Source organism: Pogona vitticeps, chromosome 1 (assembly GCF_051106095.1).
Source record: "Pogona vitticeps strain Pit_001003342236 chromosome 1, PviZW2.1, whole genome shotgun sequence".
Lineage (NCBI taxonomy): Eukaryota > Metazoa > Chordata > Lepidosauria > Squamata > Agamidae > Pogona > Pogona vitticeps.
This window is the reverse complement of record NC_135783.1, coordinates 182,566,563-182,589,893: the sequence shown is the minus strand read 5'-3', so window position 1 is coordinate 182,589,893 and position 23,331 is coordinate 182,566,563. Positions and strand designations below refer to the sequence as shown.

The window sequence follows — 23,331 nt, the reverse complement described above, 5'->3', positions numbered from 1 at the left end:
TCAATATCATTCTTCCAAACCCATCAAACCATCCCTGCTCATTGAGTGCAGCACCTTCTCGGCATCATGGCGTCCACCACATTGTTGATTCTCCACGCCAGACTCAAAATGAGACCGCTTCAATCTCGGTTCTGCACACTGTTTGACCCCATGTCAGACCTTCCAACCAAGAGACTACTAGTCCCACACGACCTAGTCACTCAGCTTGCATGGTGGACTAACCTTCCACACCTGCTGACCGGCAGACCCTTTCTGCCCCTCCAACCCACTATTCAGGTCACCACCGACGCAAGCCCATCCAGTTGGGGTGCCCACTGCCTTTCGCACAAGATCCAACGGCTGTGGTCAAAACAGGAACAGACTCTCCTCATAAACCACTTGGAACTTCTGGCTGTTATCAGAGCCTTCAATGCCTTTCTCCCACTCATCAAGGGACAAGTGGTCCAGCTAGCCACAGACAATACAGCAGCGCTCTTCTACGTGAACAAGCAGGGAGGAACACACTCCCGCTCCCTACTTTATCTGGCTGTCAACCTTTGGGAATGGTGCTACCGCAAACACATCTACCCCATAACTGTACATATTACCACAGAGGACAACTACATTGCCGATTGCCTCAGTTGTCTCCTTTGACGACACACGAGTGGTCCCTGAAGGACTCCATATTCCACCAACTGTGTCATTGGTGGGGCTCCCCCTCAATCAACCTCTTTGCAACCAGCTGCAATCGGAAATGCCAGATCTTCTGCTCCAGAGCTGGAGCGGACAGATGTTCAATTGGCGATGCTTTCATGGTGGATTGGTCCAAGAACTTTCTTTACCTTTTCCCAGCAATTCTGCTCATCCAGCGCTCAATTATTCGGCTCAGGCAGTTCAACGCCCATGCCATTCTCATAGCCCCAGAATGGCCTTGGCAACCCTGGTTTACTCACCTGGTCTCCATGTCCACAGACTGGATTCATCTCCCACTGATCTCAGACCTTCTCACTCTCAAACAGGGCATGATCCATCACCTGGACCTGGCCTCCCTCAATCTCGTAGCATGGAAAATATCTCCGAAATCATGATGGTTCTTCATTGAGCCCGTAAACCTTCTACTATTTCCCTGTACAAGAGCAAATGGAAAGCTTTCCTTAAATATTATGCTGAGCACAACTTACCTGCTATACCAGTTTCACTTGCAACTTTACTTACCTTTCTTCTTCACCTCGCTCTGTCCACCTTAAAGGTATACATTTCCGCCATTGTTGCCCACCAACCGGACAACTCTCCATCCACAAAACTCTTCTCGCATCTGACACTCAAGAGATTCCTTAAAGGGCTCCGCAGCACTCGACCACCACCTCAACGTATCCTCCCTCAGTGGTCCCTGCAGGTTGTACTTAACGCCCTGACACGTCCTCCCTTTGAGCCCATGTCTTCCTACAGTCTTCAATTGCTAACCTACAAAACGGCATTTTTGGTGGCTATCACCTCAGCTAAGCAAGCCTGCAAACTTGCTGCCTTCCGTTGTGACCCACCTTTTACCCAATTTTACCCTGACAAGTTGACCATGTACTTTGATGTCTCCTTCCTGCCCAAGGTAGTTTCCAATTTTCATATGAACCAACCTGTTATACTACCTTATTTCTTCAATTCCCCATCGACTCCATTAGAGCATATGCTCCACACTTTGGACATCACGAGAGTAATTGTCTTTCTATATCCACAGGACTGAGTCACACAGACAGGCCAAGAGACTTTTTATCTGTTTTGTTAAGGGAGTGTGCGTCTGTGACTTTATCTTGTCTTTCGCAGAGTAAAGCGCAGATAAACGCACACAACAGCTTCTTCTTTGCAGCAGTGTATTTACAAATATATACAGGATATACATACATACAGCACTTCAGTAGCTCAGTATTCAAACCAGCAGCATGACATGCAGACATCAGTACACGGGAGAAGAGAAAGACTGTACAGAGTTCATTTCTTAAATACAATTCTGGCATCAGTCTGGTCCAATCCCGTCTAAGGTGACTTCATGCACACAGGTGTGGCAATCTTCATATTGCAGAGAATTGCATCAGCCAGGGATGAAGGAATGACGTCATCTTAATCTTGTTCTGCACACACACATATTATGTTCAGGCTATATAAAAATTATATACCTTAACACTCCTCCTAATTTTTAAATTGCCTGAACCCATTACACATTCCCAATGCATCTATACACATTTCATGCTTTTGAGCACACAACGGTTTAGTCAATATGTCTGCAATATTTTCTTCAGTCTTGCAATATTCTAATTCAATTAGTTTTCCTTTTACAGCTTCCCTTACGTTATGATATTTAATATCAACATGTTTGCTCCTGTTTTTTACTCTATCTGTTTTGGCCATTTGTATACAAGTGGTATTATCTTCCATTACTTTTATTGCATTATCTGTTTTACACTTTAAGTCTTTTTCTGTGTAAAACCTTGTGCAACCAATCTCGCTTTATATCTGTAGTTTCCGTCAATTTGCAATTTTCTTTTGAACACCCACTTACTACCTATTACCTTATGCTCTGCTGGTAGTTTGGTTTCAGTGAACACGTGATGTTCCTTCATGGAATTCATCTCCTCCTCCATGGCCTCTAACCACTTATTCTTCTCATAATCAGGAAGCTTCAAAACATCTTTATAGTTTCTGGGCTCAATATAAACATTACACACTATAATACCCACTCCATATCTACTGGGTGGCACACCTTTATTTGCCCTCTGGGACCTCCTGGGACCATGTGAATTTGTGTGTGTTTCTGTCTGACTACTTGTGTGTGCTTCCTCCTCTTCCTGTCCTTTCTCATCACTACCTTCTTTTTCTTCTTCTTCTTCATCATCTGTAGTAGCTCCTCCTTCTTCATCATCAGCACAGGACTCCACGCCTTGCTTAAGTGTTTCTGTCTGTCTTAATTGACTTTTTCTTTCGTGTAGAGGGATGTATAACTGTGAGTTTGCATGTACTTGGTCCCAGTTTTCCCCTTCATTAAAACTGGCTGACCTAGAGATTACCACACTTCTATCCCCATCAAAAAACCGGTATGCCTTTGAATTGGGTTCATACCCTACAAATGTCATTTTCCTTGTTTTATTTTTACCTTTTCTTCTGAGTTGTTTCGGGATATGCACCCAAGCCGTGCATCCAAACACCCTCAAATATTTTAAACATGGTTTCTTACCGTATAACATGAAATATGGTGTGTCATCTATCGAGGAAGAATAAATTCTGTTAACCAAAAAGTTAGAGGTTAGTATCGCTTCACTCCACAGACCGTGACGCAACCCAGAGTCTGCCAACAAAGCATTTTTCATCTCTTGTAACACTCTGTTCCGTCTCTCAGCAACACCATTCTGAAATGGGCTATATGGGCTCGTTTTTCTATGTCTAATTCCCAGACTTTCTAACCATCTTTGAAACTTAGTGTTTGTAAACTCCGTACCTCGATCCGTTTGCAACTGCGCCACCTTGTGGCCAAATCACCTCTCTACTGAAAACAACCATTTTCTAAATGTTTCAAACACTTCTGTTTTAGATTTTAGTGTATAACAATAAGAAAACCTTGTAAAATCATCCACTAGAACCATTGCATATTTCGCTCCTCCTAATGATGGAGGAAATGGTCCCATTAAATCTGCATGAACTAATTCAAATGGCCTGGTTGTGACTCTGTCACTTTTCCTCCCTTTTGGGGCCACATTTGTCTTGCTACTTTTACAGACATTACAGTCCAAGTAATTTTTGCATTCCTTTATGTTTATATCCCTGGCAAAATGTTCCATTTTCTGTAATGATCTGAAATTTACATGACCCAGCCTCCTATGCAGTAAATGAATACAGTTATCATGTTGTGGTTTGTTTGTATGTATCACATGTGCACTTTCATGTGTCTGGCTCTTTAACATGTACAAATTATTTTCTTGCTTCACTTTTGCAACTATTTTACCATTTTTCTTAATTATACACTCCTGTTTCTCAAAAGTGACAGTGAACCCTTGCTCAGCCAACGCTGATACACTTATTATATTAAACGACAATTCAGGAGCGTAAAATACCCCACTTATCTCAGTATTCAACGAAGGAATGTAAACAGTTCCTTGTCCTTCGACGGCCGTCTCTTGTGAATTCGCCATCATCACACTTCTGAGGCTGGTTTCATCTAAAAGACAAAATAAATCTCTATTATTAGTCAAATGCACTACAGCCCCCGAGTCAATGAGCCACCCCACTGTGTGGCTGCCGGGAACCTTGTCCCTCGTTCCTCTGGTAACCAAGGAGACCGGCCTCATGTCGTTTCTTTGTTGAAACCTTTTGGAGACCTTCTTTCTTCCGTCTCTGTTGCTTGGAGGACTTCCGCTTTTGTCACAGTTCCGTTGCAGGTGATTGGTGGATCCGCAGAGGAAACAGGCTTTCGTCATCATCACTCTTCCTCTTTGTTCTCCGTCCGCCCGCCTCCTGGGCACGCTGCCATCAGAGTATCTCTGTCTCTCGTGGTCAGCACGCACGTGGCTTGCCTTTTTGTTCAGCATTCTCTGTTTTAAATGCTGTTCCTCCTGGAGAATTCTGTTTGTCACATATTCTTCTGAAAGCTCTGTTTCCGGCATGCTTTCCAAACTTGTTACTAGCATGGAGTAATCGTCATTCAGAGAACTTAGCAAAATATACACGCGCTGTTCCTGAGGGAAGACAACATTCATTAATTGCAGTTGATTAAACATGTCCTTCATATTCTTTAAGTGTTCCGAAGCACACTCATCCAGTTTCATCCTGAATTGGAACAACCTCCTGGTAAGAGAAATTTTGTGCCTGTCGTCTCCCTCTGATAAATGCCTTTTAGTTTATCCCAAACTGCTTTTGCTGTTGCCAGTCCTTGAATGTGGGTCAGAAGCGAATCTTCAATGGCCAAAATGATCGTGGCTAGAGCTCTCTCATGCTCTGCCTCTTCCTCCTCACTGGGCTGCGCTGGGGGGGCTGTAACGTAGCGCCACAGAGACTCCTTTCTCAACAACATCTCCGCTTTAATTGCCCACGTTCTATAATTATTTTCATTCAGTCTATTTATGGCCAGGCCACCTATATTTCCTCCCGTGCTGTATGCCATCCTTGCAGCTCTCTGTATCCTTCCCTTCCCCGGGTTTACAGACGAACTGGTTTCTGTCTCACTATCACTGCTGCTTAGGCTCTCCTCCTCTTTCATTTACTCATTTACTCACGTTTGCAGCGCAGCGGAACGTTGCTGGGCGCATAACCTCTGTTAAGGGAGTGTGCGTCTGTGACTTTATCTTGTCTCTCGCAGAGTAAAGCGCAGATAAACGCACACAACAGCTTCTTCTTTTCAGCAGTGTATTTACAAATATATACAGGATATACATACATACAGCACTTCAGTAGCTCAGTATTCAAACCAGCAGCATGACATGCAGACATCAGTACACAGGAGAAGAGAAAGACTGTACAGAGTTCATTTCTTAAATACAATTCTGGCATCAGTCTGGTCCAATCCCGTCTAAGGTGACTTCATGCACACAGGTGTGGCAATCTTCATATTGCAGAGAATTGCATCAGCCAGGGATGAAGGAATGACGTCATCTTAATCTTGTTCTGCACACACACATATTATGTTCAGGCTATATAAAAATTATATACCTTAACATGTTTCTATGGTCCTCGTATAGGGACCCCTGCATCTCCCCAATCCATCTCCAGATGGATAGTTTCCACAATTTCTCTCACCTATAGACTTTCAGGAAAATCACCTCCTGACCATTTGACAGCTCATTCCACTAGAGCCCTTTCCACATCGGTTGCCTTCCACTGCGGCACCAAGATTCTGGACATCTGCCGTGCTGCCACCTGGTCCACACTGTCGAACTTCATACGGCACTACCGGCTCAATGTCAGAGCGAAACATGATGCTTCCTTCGGCAAAGCTGTGTTGGCATCCTTCCTGCCGTGACGTCTCACCTGCCGGCAAGTGAAGCTTGCTAGTCACCCATATGTGTGCAGTCACAGAGACCACGAAGAAGAAGATAAGGTTACTTACCTGTAAGCATAGTTCTTCGAGTGGTCCTCTGTGAATTCACACTACCCACCCATCCCCCCCTCTTCCGTCACTGCTCATTTAACTTGTCATACTTATGCCTGGCGGAAAAGTTTTTGGAACTGAGGGGAAGGGATGGTGGGCGGAGCATATGCCTCATGGGGGAATCACACCACTAAATTGTTACTTTCAGCTCTAGAATCTTCCGAGATCGTCAGCGCAGGCGCAGACAAAACCCATATGTGTGAATTTACAGAGGACCACTCGAACTATGGTTACAAGTAAGTAACCTTATCTTATAGCAGTATTTGAACACAGTTTTATTTGAAAGGTTAGCAATTATAGGGTTTATTTCTATATAATAATTCTGATTTCTTAAACAGCTATTGAAGAAGCCAGGAATGGGCATCTTTGGACCCACATATTTCTCTTTTGCTCCTTGTACTGTTCTGTGCCTGCTTTTGTGCTTCAGTCTTGGTCTCTTTGAAACATTTGTTCTTCTTGCCCAAAAGGGAGGATCAAATGGGTTTAACATTCTAGTTCATAAACTGATAATAGATCAGAGTTCTCAATTTAGAAATAATAGGGAATTGTGATTCCATTTAAATCAAGAGTGGTGTAGGGGCATGAATGATGAGATGGTAAGAGGGGAGTGTGCAAGCTTGGTGTTATTTGCTGCTTAATAAACCATAATTTGTTAAATTAGAAGCATTGCTCTGAACCAGCCTCATTTTGTTTGGAGGTCTCCAACTAGCTGTGCATTATATTTTTCCAAGACCAGATATATGTATAAATGTTTTAAGATCCAATTCCTTTTAAAGGAAGAGGAAAGCAGACATCATGGAGGAGGTCACTCATTAGGAAGCCTGCTTTGGGCATTTTAGTTGCTTTTTATACATGATCATCCTTCTTAAATCCGCTTAAGCGCAAGTGTGCACACACACACACATACATATATATTTCCTCTTCCTTGGTGTGCTTCCCCAGACTCCAAATCTCCTTAGGTTTGTCTTTATCTTTTTCTTTTTTGTTGTAGTCTGATGGGCAACTAATCTTTTGCTAAAGAGCTTTATTGATACAAGTAGTCTATTAACATGTAACGTAATTCTTATCCAGACAAGATTAATCATCTGCCTTGTGCTAAAAAGGACATAATATGTTTTTGCTCCACAGCCACAAGATATTCCAGATGGGCATCGAGCTCCACCTCCTCTGGTGCAACGCAGCAGCAGTACTCGCAGCATTGACACGCAAACTCCAGGTGGAGCAGAGAAAGGCAGTAACAACAGCAGCAGGTCTCAGTCTGTGTCCCCTAGCTCCTTCCTTGCCATCACCAATGAGATCAACGAAGAGAGCCCATGCTCTGCTGATGACTTGCTTGGGGAGCCCAGAGATAAAGGTACTCCTTGAAGGGTACTCATTTTAATGCTTTTCTTACCTTACGAACTTGAGGGCAGTCTTGGGCCATGAAACCTTTTGTGTTGCATAGATATTTGATCTGTGGGCCAGAATTCAAGGGCTATTTAGTTTCATGCAAAGTATTTACCCAGAGATTTCCACCTTTGTTCCTTATTGCAAAATTGTTTTTAAGGTACAGAACTGTTCATGTCACATGATGTGGACGTGTTTCTCAGCCTTACATCCCAACAGTCATTCTGTCAAAGAAGCTCAGTCCCATTATGATTGTCTTAAAAAGCCCACTTTTCCCAAGAAGGACATTTGTACGTTTCCAGGCATTTTGTTAATCTATTTATCATGTATGGTAAATTGGTGTGCAGGGGAACAAGAGATTATGGGGAACAGTAAGTGTCCAAAGATGCTATTAAGAGGTGAAAACATAATCCATGCCTCGAAGATTTGATAGCAGATGGCATGCCACTCTTATAGGAGAATATGGGGATTGAGAAAGTGTGAATGCGTAGCAAATGTTTTAACAATCCTGTGTCTCACCTAATTTTGTTTCCAACTAGTGGAACGTGTACCACAGGTTGAGAGCTACTGCTATGAATGCCCTGTTTTCAGGAAAAATAACTAAAGCTTTACTTAAGTATCTTTCTGGGGAGGTGGTATTACCCAGAATTCAATTAAAAACACTTCTTTTTCATTGCTGCAGCTTTAAAAGAAGCTGATATTTTAGCCATTGCTTCCTCTCATTTTTAACAAGCATCACAGTTGCTCGCTAGCTTGTTGCTTTACCCCTGTATTGTATTCATTATACATCTGCCTTATGTTTCTGTTGAATTGTTGCAATTAAGACATTGGTTGAAATCATGTTGCTTTAAAATGCATGTGAAAGGCAAATGGCATAATATTCTGCCATTTCTATCTGGCAGTTAATAAGTTATGCTGGGATTCTTGGGTGTGTGACACACCTGTTAGCTGGGCGGGTGCTTAGAATTCTATCAGGGATTTGCTAATAGCAACTAGAGGTGACTGAATGTTACACAGTTTGTTTTACTCATGCATAACAACAAGATTTTAGCCGTTAAATTGTATATCGAAAAAAGATCTTGATTGTACAAGGTAAGTAGAGTTTCCTTTAGCTCTAAAAGTGAGTGAGTGAGAGAGAGTTCTGCCCCCCCCCCCGGTCAGGAACTAGGTATAATAAGAGGGCAATCACACTGGCCGTTTATTTAGCAGTTTGTAACGGATTAGGCATAGATGAATTTGAGACACACTAACTACATGATATAAAACTCAATATAGGGAAGCCCATTGTGAAATCATCTCTTTTAAGTGGGGAATTGTATTTTGTGTTTATTTGTTTATTTGTTTAGCCAGCAGGGATGGTTTCAATATGCTCTGATAGGTTTGACTTTGCTTTTGTCTGCTTTCTTCCCAGTGTGATCTCCTGATCTGAAAGCAAAGGGGGCAGAACTCTTGCTCTCACACTCACTTTTAGAGCTAAAGGAAACTCTACTTACCTTGCACAATTAAGATCTTTTGTCGATAGGGGTAGTTCCCGTGAATGAAGTGCTTGTTTGTTTTTTATTTGTTTTTGGAAGCTAGAACACCATTTTCCTATGTTACTTCAGGAAAAGTAAATTTTAAAAAGAGGTGGAATTTGATAATTAGCACCTTGTCAAAGTCATTTTCTGCTGTACAAAGACAGCTGTCTTTCTCTGCCCCTGTGGATTCCTCCAAATTATTTGATGTCTGGATGGCTCCAGCAATGTTACCTGTGGAAGTTTGATTTGAAAAAATGTGGGTCTCGGCAGGTCCAAGTGTATTCTTCGTGCAGTCTAGTTGCATGCTAATTCCCCCTATGTTAAAAAAGAATATTTCTCTGTCAGACATGGAGAATTTGTACCAGAGTTTGTAGTAGTTACGTATAACTAGTTACTTGCTGTTAAGCTCATTCTGTAATAATTTTGTTGGAAGTACATTTAATTATTATTGTAAATAAGGGATCTCCCATTTCGCAGTTTAATGGTGACTTGCCTTCATCGTTTAGGTGTGTTACTTCATTAAATGAGGTGTAGGAGTACTACATATGTCAAATGCTGATTCATGCTCTTCTATTGTTTTGCTGAATGAAAAATACAGTATTAATTTTTTGAAGCAGTCAAAAATAACTCATGGTTACTTTTTGGGGAAAAGGAACAGGACTAAGGACTAATTACTTTTTTATTTACCTTGTGTTTTATAGTAGAAGTGTTATAGGAATACCAGGAAGAGAATGTTTTTACTTGAGGAATAAATTTGCATTAAACCTTTTAGCCAGATTAAATGTAGAGGGGCGAGGAGGAATGGGAGAAAGTGGTAAGAGATGTGATAAATATTTTAGTTATGGTTAAAAAACAGATATTTTTATTACAGAAAATGGAAACAATTCACCTTTGCTCAAATATGCCACCTCACCAAAACCTAATAACAGCTATATGTTCAAACGTGAACCTCCTGAGGGCTGTGAGAAGGTGAAAGTGTTTGAGGAAAGCTTGTAAGTAATTCTACGTTTTATACTTCTCTAAAATGAAATGTGGTATACCTAACATCTGAACTTCTGTTTTACACTGGCCAAAATCTTCTTGCGTAGCTACATGCTTGCAACTGAAGGTTGCATCCCTTGTAATTGCACTAGTGCCCAGGTGCAAGTGCAGTCTCTGAAACCCTTTTGCTAGTTCATTGCACAATCAGTTGTGCCAGGGATGAAAAATAGCACAAGTACATAGTGTAATTCCTTGTTGCCAAGCATATCATCTGGCACATTTACACCAACATAACTTTATGTTATGCTCACATGAACAGGATTGTGCCCAAAATATCCTTAGTCAGTATGCCAATCTGTCAATAGTGGTTAATGTGTCAGTATTATTGAGTGTACCCTAGTGCACCAGTAATGAGGAAGAGTGGGTTAGAAATAGTTTAATATACAGGTATCAATAGTGAGAGGAATGTTTTTTCAACAGGAAACAGTCCCTGCCCCCTTTGTACAAACACAGGACCATTCAAAAGGTAGCAAGCAGTGAAGAGAAAAGCTACTGCTGTGAGCTCTCGCTTAGGGTTTAAAAACATATAAACTCTATGCATTGTTAATGCACATTCCAAAGCACACTGCATTTGGAAGTAGCTGTTGCTCAGTAGCTGTTCTTTTTCAGGAAAGAATCCAAAGTAGAGGAACCTCAGAACAGCCCATATTAACTCGGTGGCACAGAATGGTAGGGAAACTGAGGAGGGAGAACTAACAACTGTGTGGTTCTAAAAGAATGGAATAGGAGGGGTATGAATATTTTTTAAAATAGAAAATACTATCTAGTTGTTTGGATAGGACTCTTCCTCTTGTAGGTATCTCTCTATCCTGTGAGTCACCATACAGGTCTTCTGCCTGTGCAGAGCCTCTTTCAGAAATTCTAGAACTTATTTATTTATTTATTTATTTATTTATTTATTTATTTATTTATTTATTTATTTATTTATTTATTTATTTATTTATTTATTTATTTATTTATTGGACTTGTATACCGCCCCATAGCGCTACAAGCACTCTCCGGGCGGTTTACAATTTTTAATTATACAGGCTACACATTGCCCCCCCCCCAGCAAGCTGGGTACTCATTTTACCGACCTCGGAAGGATGGAAGGCTGAGTCAGCCTTGAGCCGGCTACCTGGGATTTGAACCCCAGGTCGTGAGCACAGTTTTAGCTGCAGTACAGCGTTTTAACCACTGCGCCACGAGGCGCCACTTAATTACTTTTGTGGTGAATCCACCCTTATAGCCTTTCCTTGGTTGTTTTTTGTCCATTATTCAAAAAGTAGGAGAAGGTGTATTATTCAGTGTCTTTCTACAATTCAAATAGCTTTATCTTCTTTATTGTTTTGTAATTTGTATGAATAAAAAATTTGAAAAACCTGTTTCCTTTTATGGCCCTTGTTGCCCTTTAAAGTGTTTGACCCATGAGAGAGAAATCACCCCCTTGTATGAACAAAAAGTTTTTGTTCTGCCTCAGAGAGGGACATTTAATGTAGCAGTGCAGTATTTGTGAAAGATTCACTGTGGTGGGACTTAGAAGTAGGGAATCAAGACACAATGTTTCATCTTTGGAAGAAACAATTCCACAGTGCATATTTGGCTGCATAAAATATACTGTTGCACCCTTCTTCTGCATCAGTTTGCAAGTGTAGCTCTGAAATGGTCATTATGGCAACATTAGATAGCGTCTACAGATAACTGACTGAAGAAAGTTTACCTCAATGAGGTGACCTCAGTGTCACACTACACACTACTACACTTTTGACATTGCAGCAAGAGGAGACAGGAGGAGCACTAAGGCAGTGGCACTGAGAAGTCGGCATCAGGAGTGCCATAGACCTTATTCTCAGAAGTAGGTCTTCACTGGCTCATACTCAGTGAGGCTTTCATACTTTATTTCTCCTTTTGACATTGAGTTGACACTCCAGTTTGATCAGGATGCAGAGATACACTTTTGTTCTGAAGTATCAACTTGGTATTGAAGAAAAAATTCTTGGGGAAAATCTCTCAAAGCTGTGGACTCTCTGTATTACAACAGGCACGGTAAACGTATTCAGGGCAGTCAAGTTTAAAAAAATATTGTTCTTCGTGGTCTCTGTGAATGCACACTAATGGGTTTCATCTGCGCCTACGCAGAGGTCTCCGGAATATTCTAAAGCTTTATGCTACGTTCCTGAAGGGTCACCCCCCCGCCCACAAGGTCCGCCTACCCTCACAGTTACGTCAGTTCCTTTTTGCCACCGCCGCATGAGGTCTCTTAGTCGAGCTGACTGAGGAGAATTGTCCTATTTTTCTATAAAAGAGGAATGTTAGGACCCTTTTTTCTCAGTCTTCAAACTCTTCTAATCAGCACTTATAACAACGCTAGATAAGTACACTATTTGGACTTTCCCCCCCTTTCTCCTGCCATTTATGGCACCCCTCCCCCCTTCAAAAAGTGCATGTCATGCTTGAATAAAATTCCTCTTACATACTGCCATAACATCTGCCTTTTCTGTTTGGGGGAAGCCCACCAAAATAATCTTGCCAATTCTGTAAAAATCTTACAAAACAAGCACTAAAATTAAGAGAACAAAAACTCAAGTCCTTTCTCTGGGAAAAATGTCTTAAACCTTAGACAATGGATGTGCCTCATACAGCGCAACCTCCCAGACAGTCCCCAGTATTAGCAACAGTTTCTTCATCCGCAAAATCGTCCTCTAAAACTACCAGAAAATCAAAATAGAAACTAATGAATTCAGACAAGTCGACACCGATCCCAAAGTCCCCTTCCATATCATACACTTAAGACTAAAAAATGAAAGAAAGATGATACCCTTCTGCAAAAACCACCTTCACAACAACCTCCATTACAAGACCAACCCACAGTGACAATTGAGTCTCCATAGGACAGTCTGATACCACCGGGTCAACTTGAGTCACCTATCCTTACTGTATCTCCAACAACGCTGGTTAATACTGCGGATGTTATAGTAATCCCAACTTCACTGCACTCCAGTCCTGTATCGGCAGTGTGATCAGTGTCGGCTTATGAATCCAACCATCATTATCAGGCACCCAACGTTTCTCTTCCCCGCAAGAGGTTGAGGAAAGAACATCAAACGTCTCATCGACAATACCATGGTGAGACAATCACTACTGTGAGGCCTGTTACTCCACCTGGGTCTTTCACGCCCCAAGAGTGGTACAGAAGACATAGGCGATCTAAGAGGGTCAGGCGATATGAGCCTTCAGAATATGATGACCCAGCCTATGAAAGCTCTCATTATCGAGCATATTGGAACCCTTCTACTGAGCTCAATTTCATCCAGGAAGGTGACACTTTCACCAACTTTATTATGATTCAGACTATTCCGAATCATCCATATCACCTAGATACAGATCACGGTACTATGATAATTGCCGGTCCCGATCAATATCAGATGACTCCATCTCATCTGCCTCGGTATGGAGACATAAATCAACAAAACAAAAAACTGTCCGGCCTCATCTAAAACACGATAACGAAACAAACCTCGATACCAGCCCAACAACAACAAGCGGATGAACCTCCTTTACAAGATACTGATCAGACAGTGGCTACCGGTACCAAGCCCCCACATAAAAGGCATACCAGACATTGTACTTCTCTGATAATGGCTCAAATGACCCCATCTAAACTCCAACATACTCATTCGGATATAGCTCCTACTCAATGTTATCCCACCCCGTCATCTCACTCCTTTTCCTCTCACTCTTCTCATTCAGTCGTAAACCAAGAATCAATACCCAATCTGCCTACACTGGATTTGGATACCCTCACCAATAATCCACCTTCTCCTTCTGATGAATTTTTCTCATATTCGCAACTAGTCCTCAGGATAGCCAAGGCCATGGAGCTTGATATATAGCAGCCAACACAAAGACAATCTGATAAAGTCTTTGAGGACATTAATGACGAACAAACTCTGCCCCCAAGCATGAGCTTCATCCAGTCCTTACTAGAACTGACTAAACAAACATGGTCAAAACCATTGTCAGTACCACAAATGTCTAAAAAGGTTGAAAACCTTTATAAAACGCATGGTGACAGTACAGTATTCTTGTTCAAACATCTGCCTTCAAGCTCACTGATTGTTAACTCGATACAAAATAGAACACAGAATCGCTCCACCCCAACTCCTAACAACAAAGAAGGAAGGAAAGTTTACATAGCAGGTTGCAGGGCCTATTCCTTAGCCTCATTCGTTCTCCGAGCTGCCAACTATATCGCAGCAGTGGGAACATACCACCACTGTTTGTGGAATAAAGCACTCCCATCTCTCCAGTCTGCTGCAGGAGAATATAAAGGATGCGGACTTGCATTTCACCAGGAGGCAATGGCCCTCGCATGACAAGAAAGACTGACAGCTAGGCACATCATAGATGCATCATCATGACAGTTGGTTTCTGCAGTACCATTGCGCTGATACACCTGGTTAAGATCAACATATATCCCAGAGTGGTCTGGTGGTCCAGATAGGCGGGGTATAAAATAAATAAATAAATGAATGACTGAATGAATGAATGAATGAATGAATGAATGACATCAAAATGAGAATAGAGGACTTACCCTTTGATTGTTATAGTCTTTTCGATCAGAAGACTGATGACATATTGGAGAATCTACAGAAATAAAAGAAAACAACTCAGTCATTTAACTATCAACAATCCTATTACAAACCTCAGCGACCACAGTGGCACTGACCATACAGTTATAACAACCTAGAACATATTATGATACAGTGGTGCCTTCACTTACGAACTTAATCCATTCCGGAATGGTGTTCATAAGTCAAAATGTTTGTAAGTCCAATCGGCATTTCCCATAGGAATGCATTGAAACCCGATTAATTCGTTCCGGCTTTTTTTTTTGTTTTGTTCTTATGTCAAGGCACGGTTTGTAAGTCAAAGCATTAGTTCCTAAAACTGGTTAATCTGTCCTCTACCACTAGGGGAAGAATTTTTTAACCTAAGATGACTTAGGTTTTAAAAAGGGCAGGAAAGGAGAGAGAGAAGACAATGGGGGAGGAAGAGAGTTTGCACTCTAAAACACATGCTAACCAAGCCAGTACAGACCGTTGCAAAAACTTTTCTGATTTGCAAGGGAAGCATGCAGGAATCATTGCAAAAGCAAAAGAAACAAATGGAGCAGATCAGAAATGCAAAGAGAACGAAGCAAGAAAGCAAGGGAAGCATGCAGGAACCATTGCAAAAGCACAGAAGACAAACAGAGCAAATAAAAAATGCAGAGAGAATGAAGCAAGAAAGCAAGGGAAGCATGCAAGACCCTTCGAAAATGGGGAAAAAACTCAAGAAGCAAACAAACCCCCCCAAGACCCATCACAAGTGGGGAAAAACACTCCAAAAAGCAACCAACCCCCCCATTGGAAATGGGGGGAACCAAAAACAAACAAACCCTCCCAAGACCCATCACAGCACAGAAACATAACCCCCCCAGCCAAAAACCATGCTGCAAAAATACCCAGAACAGGTTTTTAAATGTATAAACCAGTGCCTTACCTTAGTAGGCAACCTCCTCAGATCGCACACTCTCTAACTTCCGGGGTGAAAGAAGCAGCCTCGTCGCCACCTACAGTTAGAAATTTGAATTTCCCACCATTTCCCCCTGCCTTTTTTCTGTTCGTAAGTCAAAGCTCCATTCGCAAGTCAAAGCAAAATTATGTGAACAGAGCTGTTCGTAACTCAAAATGTTCATAGGTCAAGGTGTTCGTAAGTCAAGGCACCACTGTACTCAAATTAATCAACCTCTTCATTTCAGTCACGGCAGATCCCTCAACAATCACACACAAAACAACCTTTCATACGCTCAGAAAAAAAAAGCAAAAGAATGACCTTTGAGTTCTCAGGCCCTAGATCCACACAAAATATCTTCTCTTTCAAAAAACAAAACGAAAAAAAAAACCCTTACCTTCCATCATGGCCATAGATTTCAAAATGATGATGATGATGATGATGATGATGATGATGATGATGATGATGATGATGATAAGGTTCGTTAAAACACTACCGTCCTTATCCTCAAACAGAAATTAAGTCCCCTCCTACTAAGGGATACCGTATTTCTCACTAGTACCCCTTGAACCATCTAAGTTTTCCTTTTTGCTATCATCACTTCAAAACTCTGAAGGGAGGTGGAGGATCTAAATCCATCCTCAACTTAGGGAACCAAGCTAGTACATCATACAAAGGACTTTTCGCAAAGGTACAACAGAATGGACTTTATCACTTCTTCAAAAAGCAGTGGGTTCACCACCATCGATTTATCGATACATGTTGTCACATCACTGTACAACACATTCATCAAAAACTCCAAAATCGGGCTTGTGATATAAAGGCTCCTTTCCTTGATCTCCCTACATTGCCATGAGTATTCATGTAAGGCATGGCACCTATGCTAGTTTACCTACAGAGAACACTGGTTCGCGACCTCCCAACTTCAGTCACAGAAGGTCACAGGACATCCAAACAATTCTCCCTCTCCGTCCGGATCTAAGTTTTAAAGTTTACACAATAATAAAATGAAATAAAATAAAATAAAATGAAGTTATCCTCCAGTTACGAAACCATCCCACTGTAACTGCATACAAGGCGAGACTCACAATCACACTACAACTACCACCACAGCTATTCTGCTGGAACAGATAATACAACCACCCCAGGAGACAACCCGTTTCTCCCTTACAACCACTTATACAGAACACTGCACATGACAACACCACCGGATGACATGCAAATTACAGAAATCCAAGGGCACATTCTACCGAAAAAGGCCACAAAATGCCGTCTACACATAAACAACCTACAACACCTAACCGCCTCCAGACATTCAGAGTGTTTAAATCTACCATCCGAGACAACGTTGCCCGAGTCACAACGGACAACACCACTACACCTAATTTGGGAATGGTGCATTGAAAGCCATATATATTCCCATGGCGTTATACATCACCGCATAAGACAATCAACTAGCAACATACAGTTTTTCCCTTACCGTATAAGATCTGCAATTCCCTCAGATCAATACATTGGCCACACACCAATATAACAAAGTCAGTCTCTGCTATTCATGAGTGGACATGGCCCATGGACCCCTAAGAGATGTCCTCAGGAAAATTTTTAACCTTCACCTTATATATCTATTCCCGCCTATCTTTATCCTTCTAAAGGCAATAGACAATCTCAGAAAAGATAGTACCAAAACAATACTCACAGTTCCACGGTAGCCAAAACAACCCTGGCTCACCATGTTACGAACCATTACCAACAACTATTCCCGTCTACTTTCCATACCTCATCTCCTCATCCTACATCATGACAGGGCTCACCAGTAGGATCTACTGTATTTTTTGCACCATAAGACTCACTTTTTTCCCACAAAACAGGGGGGTGGAAAGTCTGTGCATCTTATGGAGCGAAGAAAACAGATTATATTTTCCTGTTTTCTTCTCCTAAAAAATCGGTGCGTCTTATGGAAAGGTGCGTCTTATGGAGCGAAAAATACGGTATATATCCTCCACCTTTCAGCTTGAGAATCTTCCCTCGATGAATGATATCTTACTCCATGTCAGTGAACCCTCCACAATCAAAACTTATTCACAGAAATGGATAATTATTTCTTCACCTCCCCTTCAACATAACTTACCTGTCAAACTGACGACCTTAAATACTGGTCTACAATTTCTCTCTTATTTGTTTGGCAAACAACTATCACTCCCTTCAGTCAAAATTTGCTGCAGTAATTTCAAACATCCAACCATAAACCGTTCCTTCAAGGGCGACCAATACTCAACTATCGCCAAACCCACATACTCCTCGATGGCCTTGGTCAATTATGTTACACCGGCCGTCTTGTCCTATCTTCAAGCTTCCAGCCACAACATCGGATCACATCCTATATCTTTAAACAATAAATCTACCGCCTTTCTTCCATCTTCTACTACTAATCTGCAAAGATCACTGTATTTATTAGACACCAAAGGGCCCAGACCTTTATAGTTACAAGATGGCTCCATCCACAAAGTCTAAGACTGTTCATGTCACTGTACCACCCACAAGTGATTATTCGGACATCCTCGCCGACAATATCCTGATCCACACTATAGAATTGACATAACAACTCGCCAAGCAACCTTTACTTTAGGGTATTAAGGCTCATTCGGCGAGGGTGACAACCTCCTCTGCAGCATCCCTTCACGGAGTCCCATTGATGGACACTTCCAAAGCTGCTACTTCGGCAACACCTTCCACGTTGGCCCCCCATTACAGGTTCGGCAGAAGAGCCAAAGCAGATGCTGTCTCTGGGAGAGCTGTTTTTTCCAGTCCTTCCGTGATATCCCTCCACCTGCACGGTAAGCTTGTTAATCACCCATTAGTGTGCATTCACAGAGACCACGAAGAAGAAAGAGATGTTACTTACCTGTAACTCTGGTTCTTCGAGTGGTCATCTGTGAATTCACACTTCCCGCCCGTCCTCCCATCTGTCCAGCACTCCTGTATCCTTTGATGCAGCGGTGGGCTATGTTGGGAACTGAGGTAACTGTGAGGGCAGACGGACCTCGTGGGCTGGGGGGGCGGTCCTTCACAAACATAGCATAAAGCTTTAGAATATTCCGGAGACCTCCGCGCAGGCACAGATGAAAGCCATTCGTGTGAATTCACAGATGACCACTCGAAGAACCAGAGTTACACGTAAGTAACCTGTCTATCAATTTGAATTCTGAACAGGGGCATTCTACACTGTCAATATTTGCCAATGAGATCAAATCTCTGACATCAGCATCAGCCCCAATATCAGAAGACCCTTTGGCTCATCAATGGAATGGAAACACTCAGCTAAGACAGTTATTGAGAAACAGTTTGACTATGAAATTGAGATTCCTAATAGGAACTACTATTATTATCCACAGTAACTAACTTACAGAACACTAACAAATGGAACTGAAGGATAGCCATCTGCCACAAATCAAAACAGACACTTCTCATTTGGACCATGATCTACTTCCTATTCACCATCCCCTTTATTTCATTTGTGTTTCCAGAGGTAATGTATACGCCATAAAGCATGTTTGGACAAAGAATGGCCAAATCGCTCCAAAGTGCAAATAAAAAAAAAACAGCTCAATGTGGCAATATAATCCTAACATTCCAATATATGTGTCAATGTTATCAACGCTAATGGAATTTATAATGCAATCATGGTAAAAACTGTCAACCATGTGACTCACTTCTAGTCACATTGAGAATTTATATGGAGTGCAAGAAGGAGTGGACTTCTTATTCAGACACCTGTTGCCAAATTCTGTAATGGTAGAACCAACACTGTTCAAACAGCTACAGTTGTTGATCCCTATAATAAGGGATTAGGGACGTGGTGGTGCTGTGGGCTAAACCGCAGAAGCCTGTGCTGCAGGGTCAGAAGACCAGCAGTCGTAAGATCGAATCCACGCAACGGAGTGAGCTCCCGTCACTTGTCCCAGCTCCCGCCAACCTAGCGGTTCGAAAGTATGCAAATGCAAGTAGATCAATAGGGACCACTTCGGTGGGAAGGTAACAGCGTTCCGTGTCTAAGTCGCACTGGCCATGTGACCACGGAAGATTGTCTTCAGACAAAACGCTGGCTCTATGGCTTGGAAACAGGGATGAGCACCACCCCCTAGAGTCGAACACGACTGGACAAAAATTGTCAAGGGGAACCTTTACCTATAATAAGGGATGCCAGTATGACAGGCTGGGGAAGCACACTGTCTCAACAAGAACATACCTGTGTTCTGAACAATGAGCGAGAGACAACATTGCATCAGTTATTTCAAGCTGATGGCATTCTTCCAAACAATGAGAGGATTTTAACTTTATTGGCACAGTTGTCCAAATAGCACAGGCAATATTGCAACAATATATCATGGCAACAAACAGTGGGGCATGCGATATATGTCACTTCTGCTGAACATTTCTGGGAATGGTGTAAAGTTGGGCACATTTTTCCATTGTATTCATGTAGCAGGAAAGAATAATCAGCAAGCAGACTCCTAAGCAGGAGATTGACCCTGTTATATGAATGAGACCTGTTCCAACTAGCATTCATGTTAATAATCAAACATAGAGGTATTCTACAGATCAACTTACTTGTACCTCACAACAGTTGCAGATGCAGATTTTTGCTTATGGTCCAGCAAAGGTCAGCATTTGATGGGAGATGCTTTCACTCTTCATTGGTGGGGACCTCTAATGTATCTTTTCTGCATTTCCCCATATACATCCGATGATGATCAAACTGAGGCAAATCAAATGAAATGCAGTTCACATCACACATTGGTGGGTCTCGTCAGTCATGATTTGCCACAATACTTTTAATGTCCAACAACATATTTTTTGTTCTTCTTCGTGGCCTCTGTGAATGCACACTAATGGGTTAAATCTGCACTTGTGCAGAGGCCTCGGAATATTCTAGAGCTTAAAGTAACACTTTTGGCTCCGCCCCCCAGGACCTCATGGTCCGCCCGTCCTAACAGTTACCTCAGTTCCATTTTTTTCCGCTGCTGCAGTTAGGTCTCCTGGCTAGAGCTCCGTGAAATTATTGGAAATTCTTGGAAAATATTTGGCTCCTGTTCGATTCTTCATTAAGGAAAGTACAAAGACTTTATTATTTAGGAGGGGAGGTGTGTGTTTTGGCCCTTTGCGAGGGTTTTCCCTCTTTCCCCCTCCCTTCCCCCCTTCCCCCCCCTTGGACTGTTCCCAGGCCTCCAAGGCTTCCTCATCTCCCAGGGTTACTTTTAAAAGCTGCATTGCCTTGGAGAGTTGCACAAAAATCTTTGTATATGCATCGAAGTGGCCTCTGCGTCCGCAGAACCCGACCCTTTACCTCATATATAACCTAGGGAAAAGAGTAAAGCCTCTAAAACTAAGGCCAAACCCTTAGTTTTATAACCACCAACCCCTCATTCTTCGGCTATTCCTAGCCTGCCACCACAGGCTTCCCCGTCCTTGCCTGTCCTCACTCCTCAGTCTCCTGTTGAGTTTCTTTCCTAGGGCTCTTCGCCTCCATCTTCACCGCCGTCGTCGGTCCCGCTTCCTCCTACTCCGGAATTATCCCTGCAACATCCTCTCCGAAAAACAAGAAGGTGAAAGCGAAGCATTTGGCGCCATCTTTAGAGATTCCCGGTCTCCGAGCCACTCGGGACCGAAGGTCTCACCCCACGGGGCTCGACATCTTCGCCCCAATAAAGCGAAGAAGCATGCGCCTAAAGAGGACTTGCGAAAAACAAGAAGGCGAAAACGAAGCATTTCGTGCCATCTTTTAGAGATTCCCGATCTCTGAGCCACTCGGGACCGAAGGTCTCACCCCACGGGGCTCGACATCTTCGCCCCAATGAAGCTAAAGAGCATGCACCTAAAGAGGACTTGCAACCGCTCAAGCTCTCTAAGAGCTATTTGAGACGTTGGAGGCAGCAAATGCAAAAGCTGTATTATCCACGTCTGCTATACAGCCTTGCTGCGGCAACTTCATCCTCCGAGGCCTCCTCGTCCTCATCGGAATCCTCCAATGAGAGTTCGACATCGTCGGTACTGTCCTTCCCTGATATCAGGAGGAAGAGGCACCGATCGGTACCGAGGGAACCTCTGTTACTGGAGATGCCCGAACATCGATGGACCTCCCAGGTCCCGATACTCCTGCGGCCTCCGGTACCGAAGAAAGAGATCATCTCCTGATACCAAAAGACATAAGAAGAGATGGTACCATGAAGCCTCCCTGGTACAGGAGGTTAAAACATGCTGGTACCATGCCTTGGTACCAAGCAGAAGGCTAAAACATGCTGGTACCAGGAGGTCAAAACATGCTGGTACCATGCCTTGGTACCAAGCGGAAGGCTAAAACATGCTGGTACCAGGGGATTAAAACATGCTGGTACCATGCCTTGGTACCAAGCGGAAGGTTAAAACAGGCTGGTACCAGGAGGTTAAAACATGCTGGTACCATGCCTTGGTACCAAGCGGAAGGCTAAAACATGCTGGTACCAGGGGATTAAAACATGCTGGTACCATGCCTTGGTACCAAGCGGAAGGTTAAAACAGGCTGGTACCAGGAGGTTAAAACATGCTGGTACCATGCCTTGGTACCAAGCGGAAGGCTAAAACTTGCTGGTACCAGGGGATTAAAACATGCTGGTACCATGCCTTGGTACCAAGGGGAAGGTTAAAACAGGCTGGTACCAGGAGGTCAAAACATGCTGGTACCATGCCTTGGTACCAAGCGGAAGGCTAAAACTTGCTGGTACCAGGAGGTCAAAACATGCTGGTACCATGCCTTGGTACCAAGCGGAAGGCTAAAACTTGCTGGTACCAGTGGATTAAAACATGCTGGTACCATGCCTTGGTACCAAGCGGAAGGCTAAAACTTGCTGGTACCAGGGGATTAAAACATGCTGGTACCATGCCTTGGTACCAAGCAGAAGGCTAAAACTTGCTGGTACCAGGGGATTAAAACTTGCTGGTACCAGGGGATTAAAACCGGCTGGTACCATGCCACGGTACCAAGCGGAAGACTAAAACAATATATGCCCATAAGAAACGCCTGGTACTGAGGAAGTATTCTTAAGGAAGATACTGAATATTGATGATATGAGGAAGGATACTGAAAAAGAAACCAGAAGTCCTTTTTCACTTCTGATGCTCCACTTTCTTCTACTTCCCATGACTCTGACTCTGAATCTTCCGACTCCATGGCACCAGACCACTCCTAACCTGACCCTGCCAGACTCTGATATTTGTGATGGCTTTCCTCCATCCCTCATTTCTGAATTTCATTCATGTTCTAACATGATACAGAGAATCGATAAGGCTCTTGATTTAACAGTACATCAACTTCAAACAGAGTCTGATAAGGTTTATGCAGATATTGATGAGGAATCAGTGCCTTCCCTGTGCTTGTCCCTTATCCCATCTTTATTCTGCTTGCTTCAGTAGACCTGGGAAAAGCTCTTCTCTGTCCCTAAAATGTCCAGGCTTGTAGAAAATCTGTACAAGACCTATGGTACCAATACAGATTTTTAACTAGGCATCCTCCTCCTTATGTGGATGTGGACGCCACACAAGCCAGATCACGCTCGAGATCTACTACCACACCGAGCAGCGAGGAGGTTAGAAAGCTCATCTACATGGCAGCTATGGGTGCCTACCATATCAACCTCTCTAACTGTGCACTACCCTCTCTTCAGGCAGCCCCAGCAGCATTTAATCTGAAAGGGCTTGCTCTCCATTAAG

The 23,331-nt window shown here is 42.8% G+C and overlaps 1 protein-coding gene across 1 annotated transcript in view; it reads left to right on the top strand.

Annotated features, from left to right (window-relative positions):
- The window catches only part of FAM117B (family with sequence similarity 117 member B), a 99,165-nt gene that overhangs the window by 52,247 nt on the left and 23,587 nt on the right, over positions 1-23,331 (top strand). The window contains 2 exon segments of the mRNA XM_020810352.3: positions 7,235-7,460; positions 9,881-10,001. Of these exon segments, the coding sequence (XP_020666011.3) occupies positions 7,235-7,460; positions 9,881-10,001 (347 nt within the window).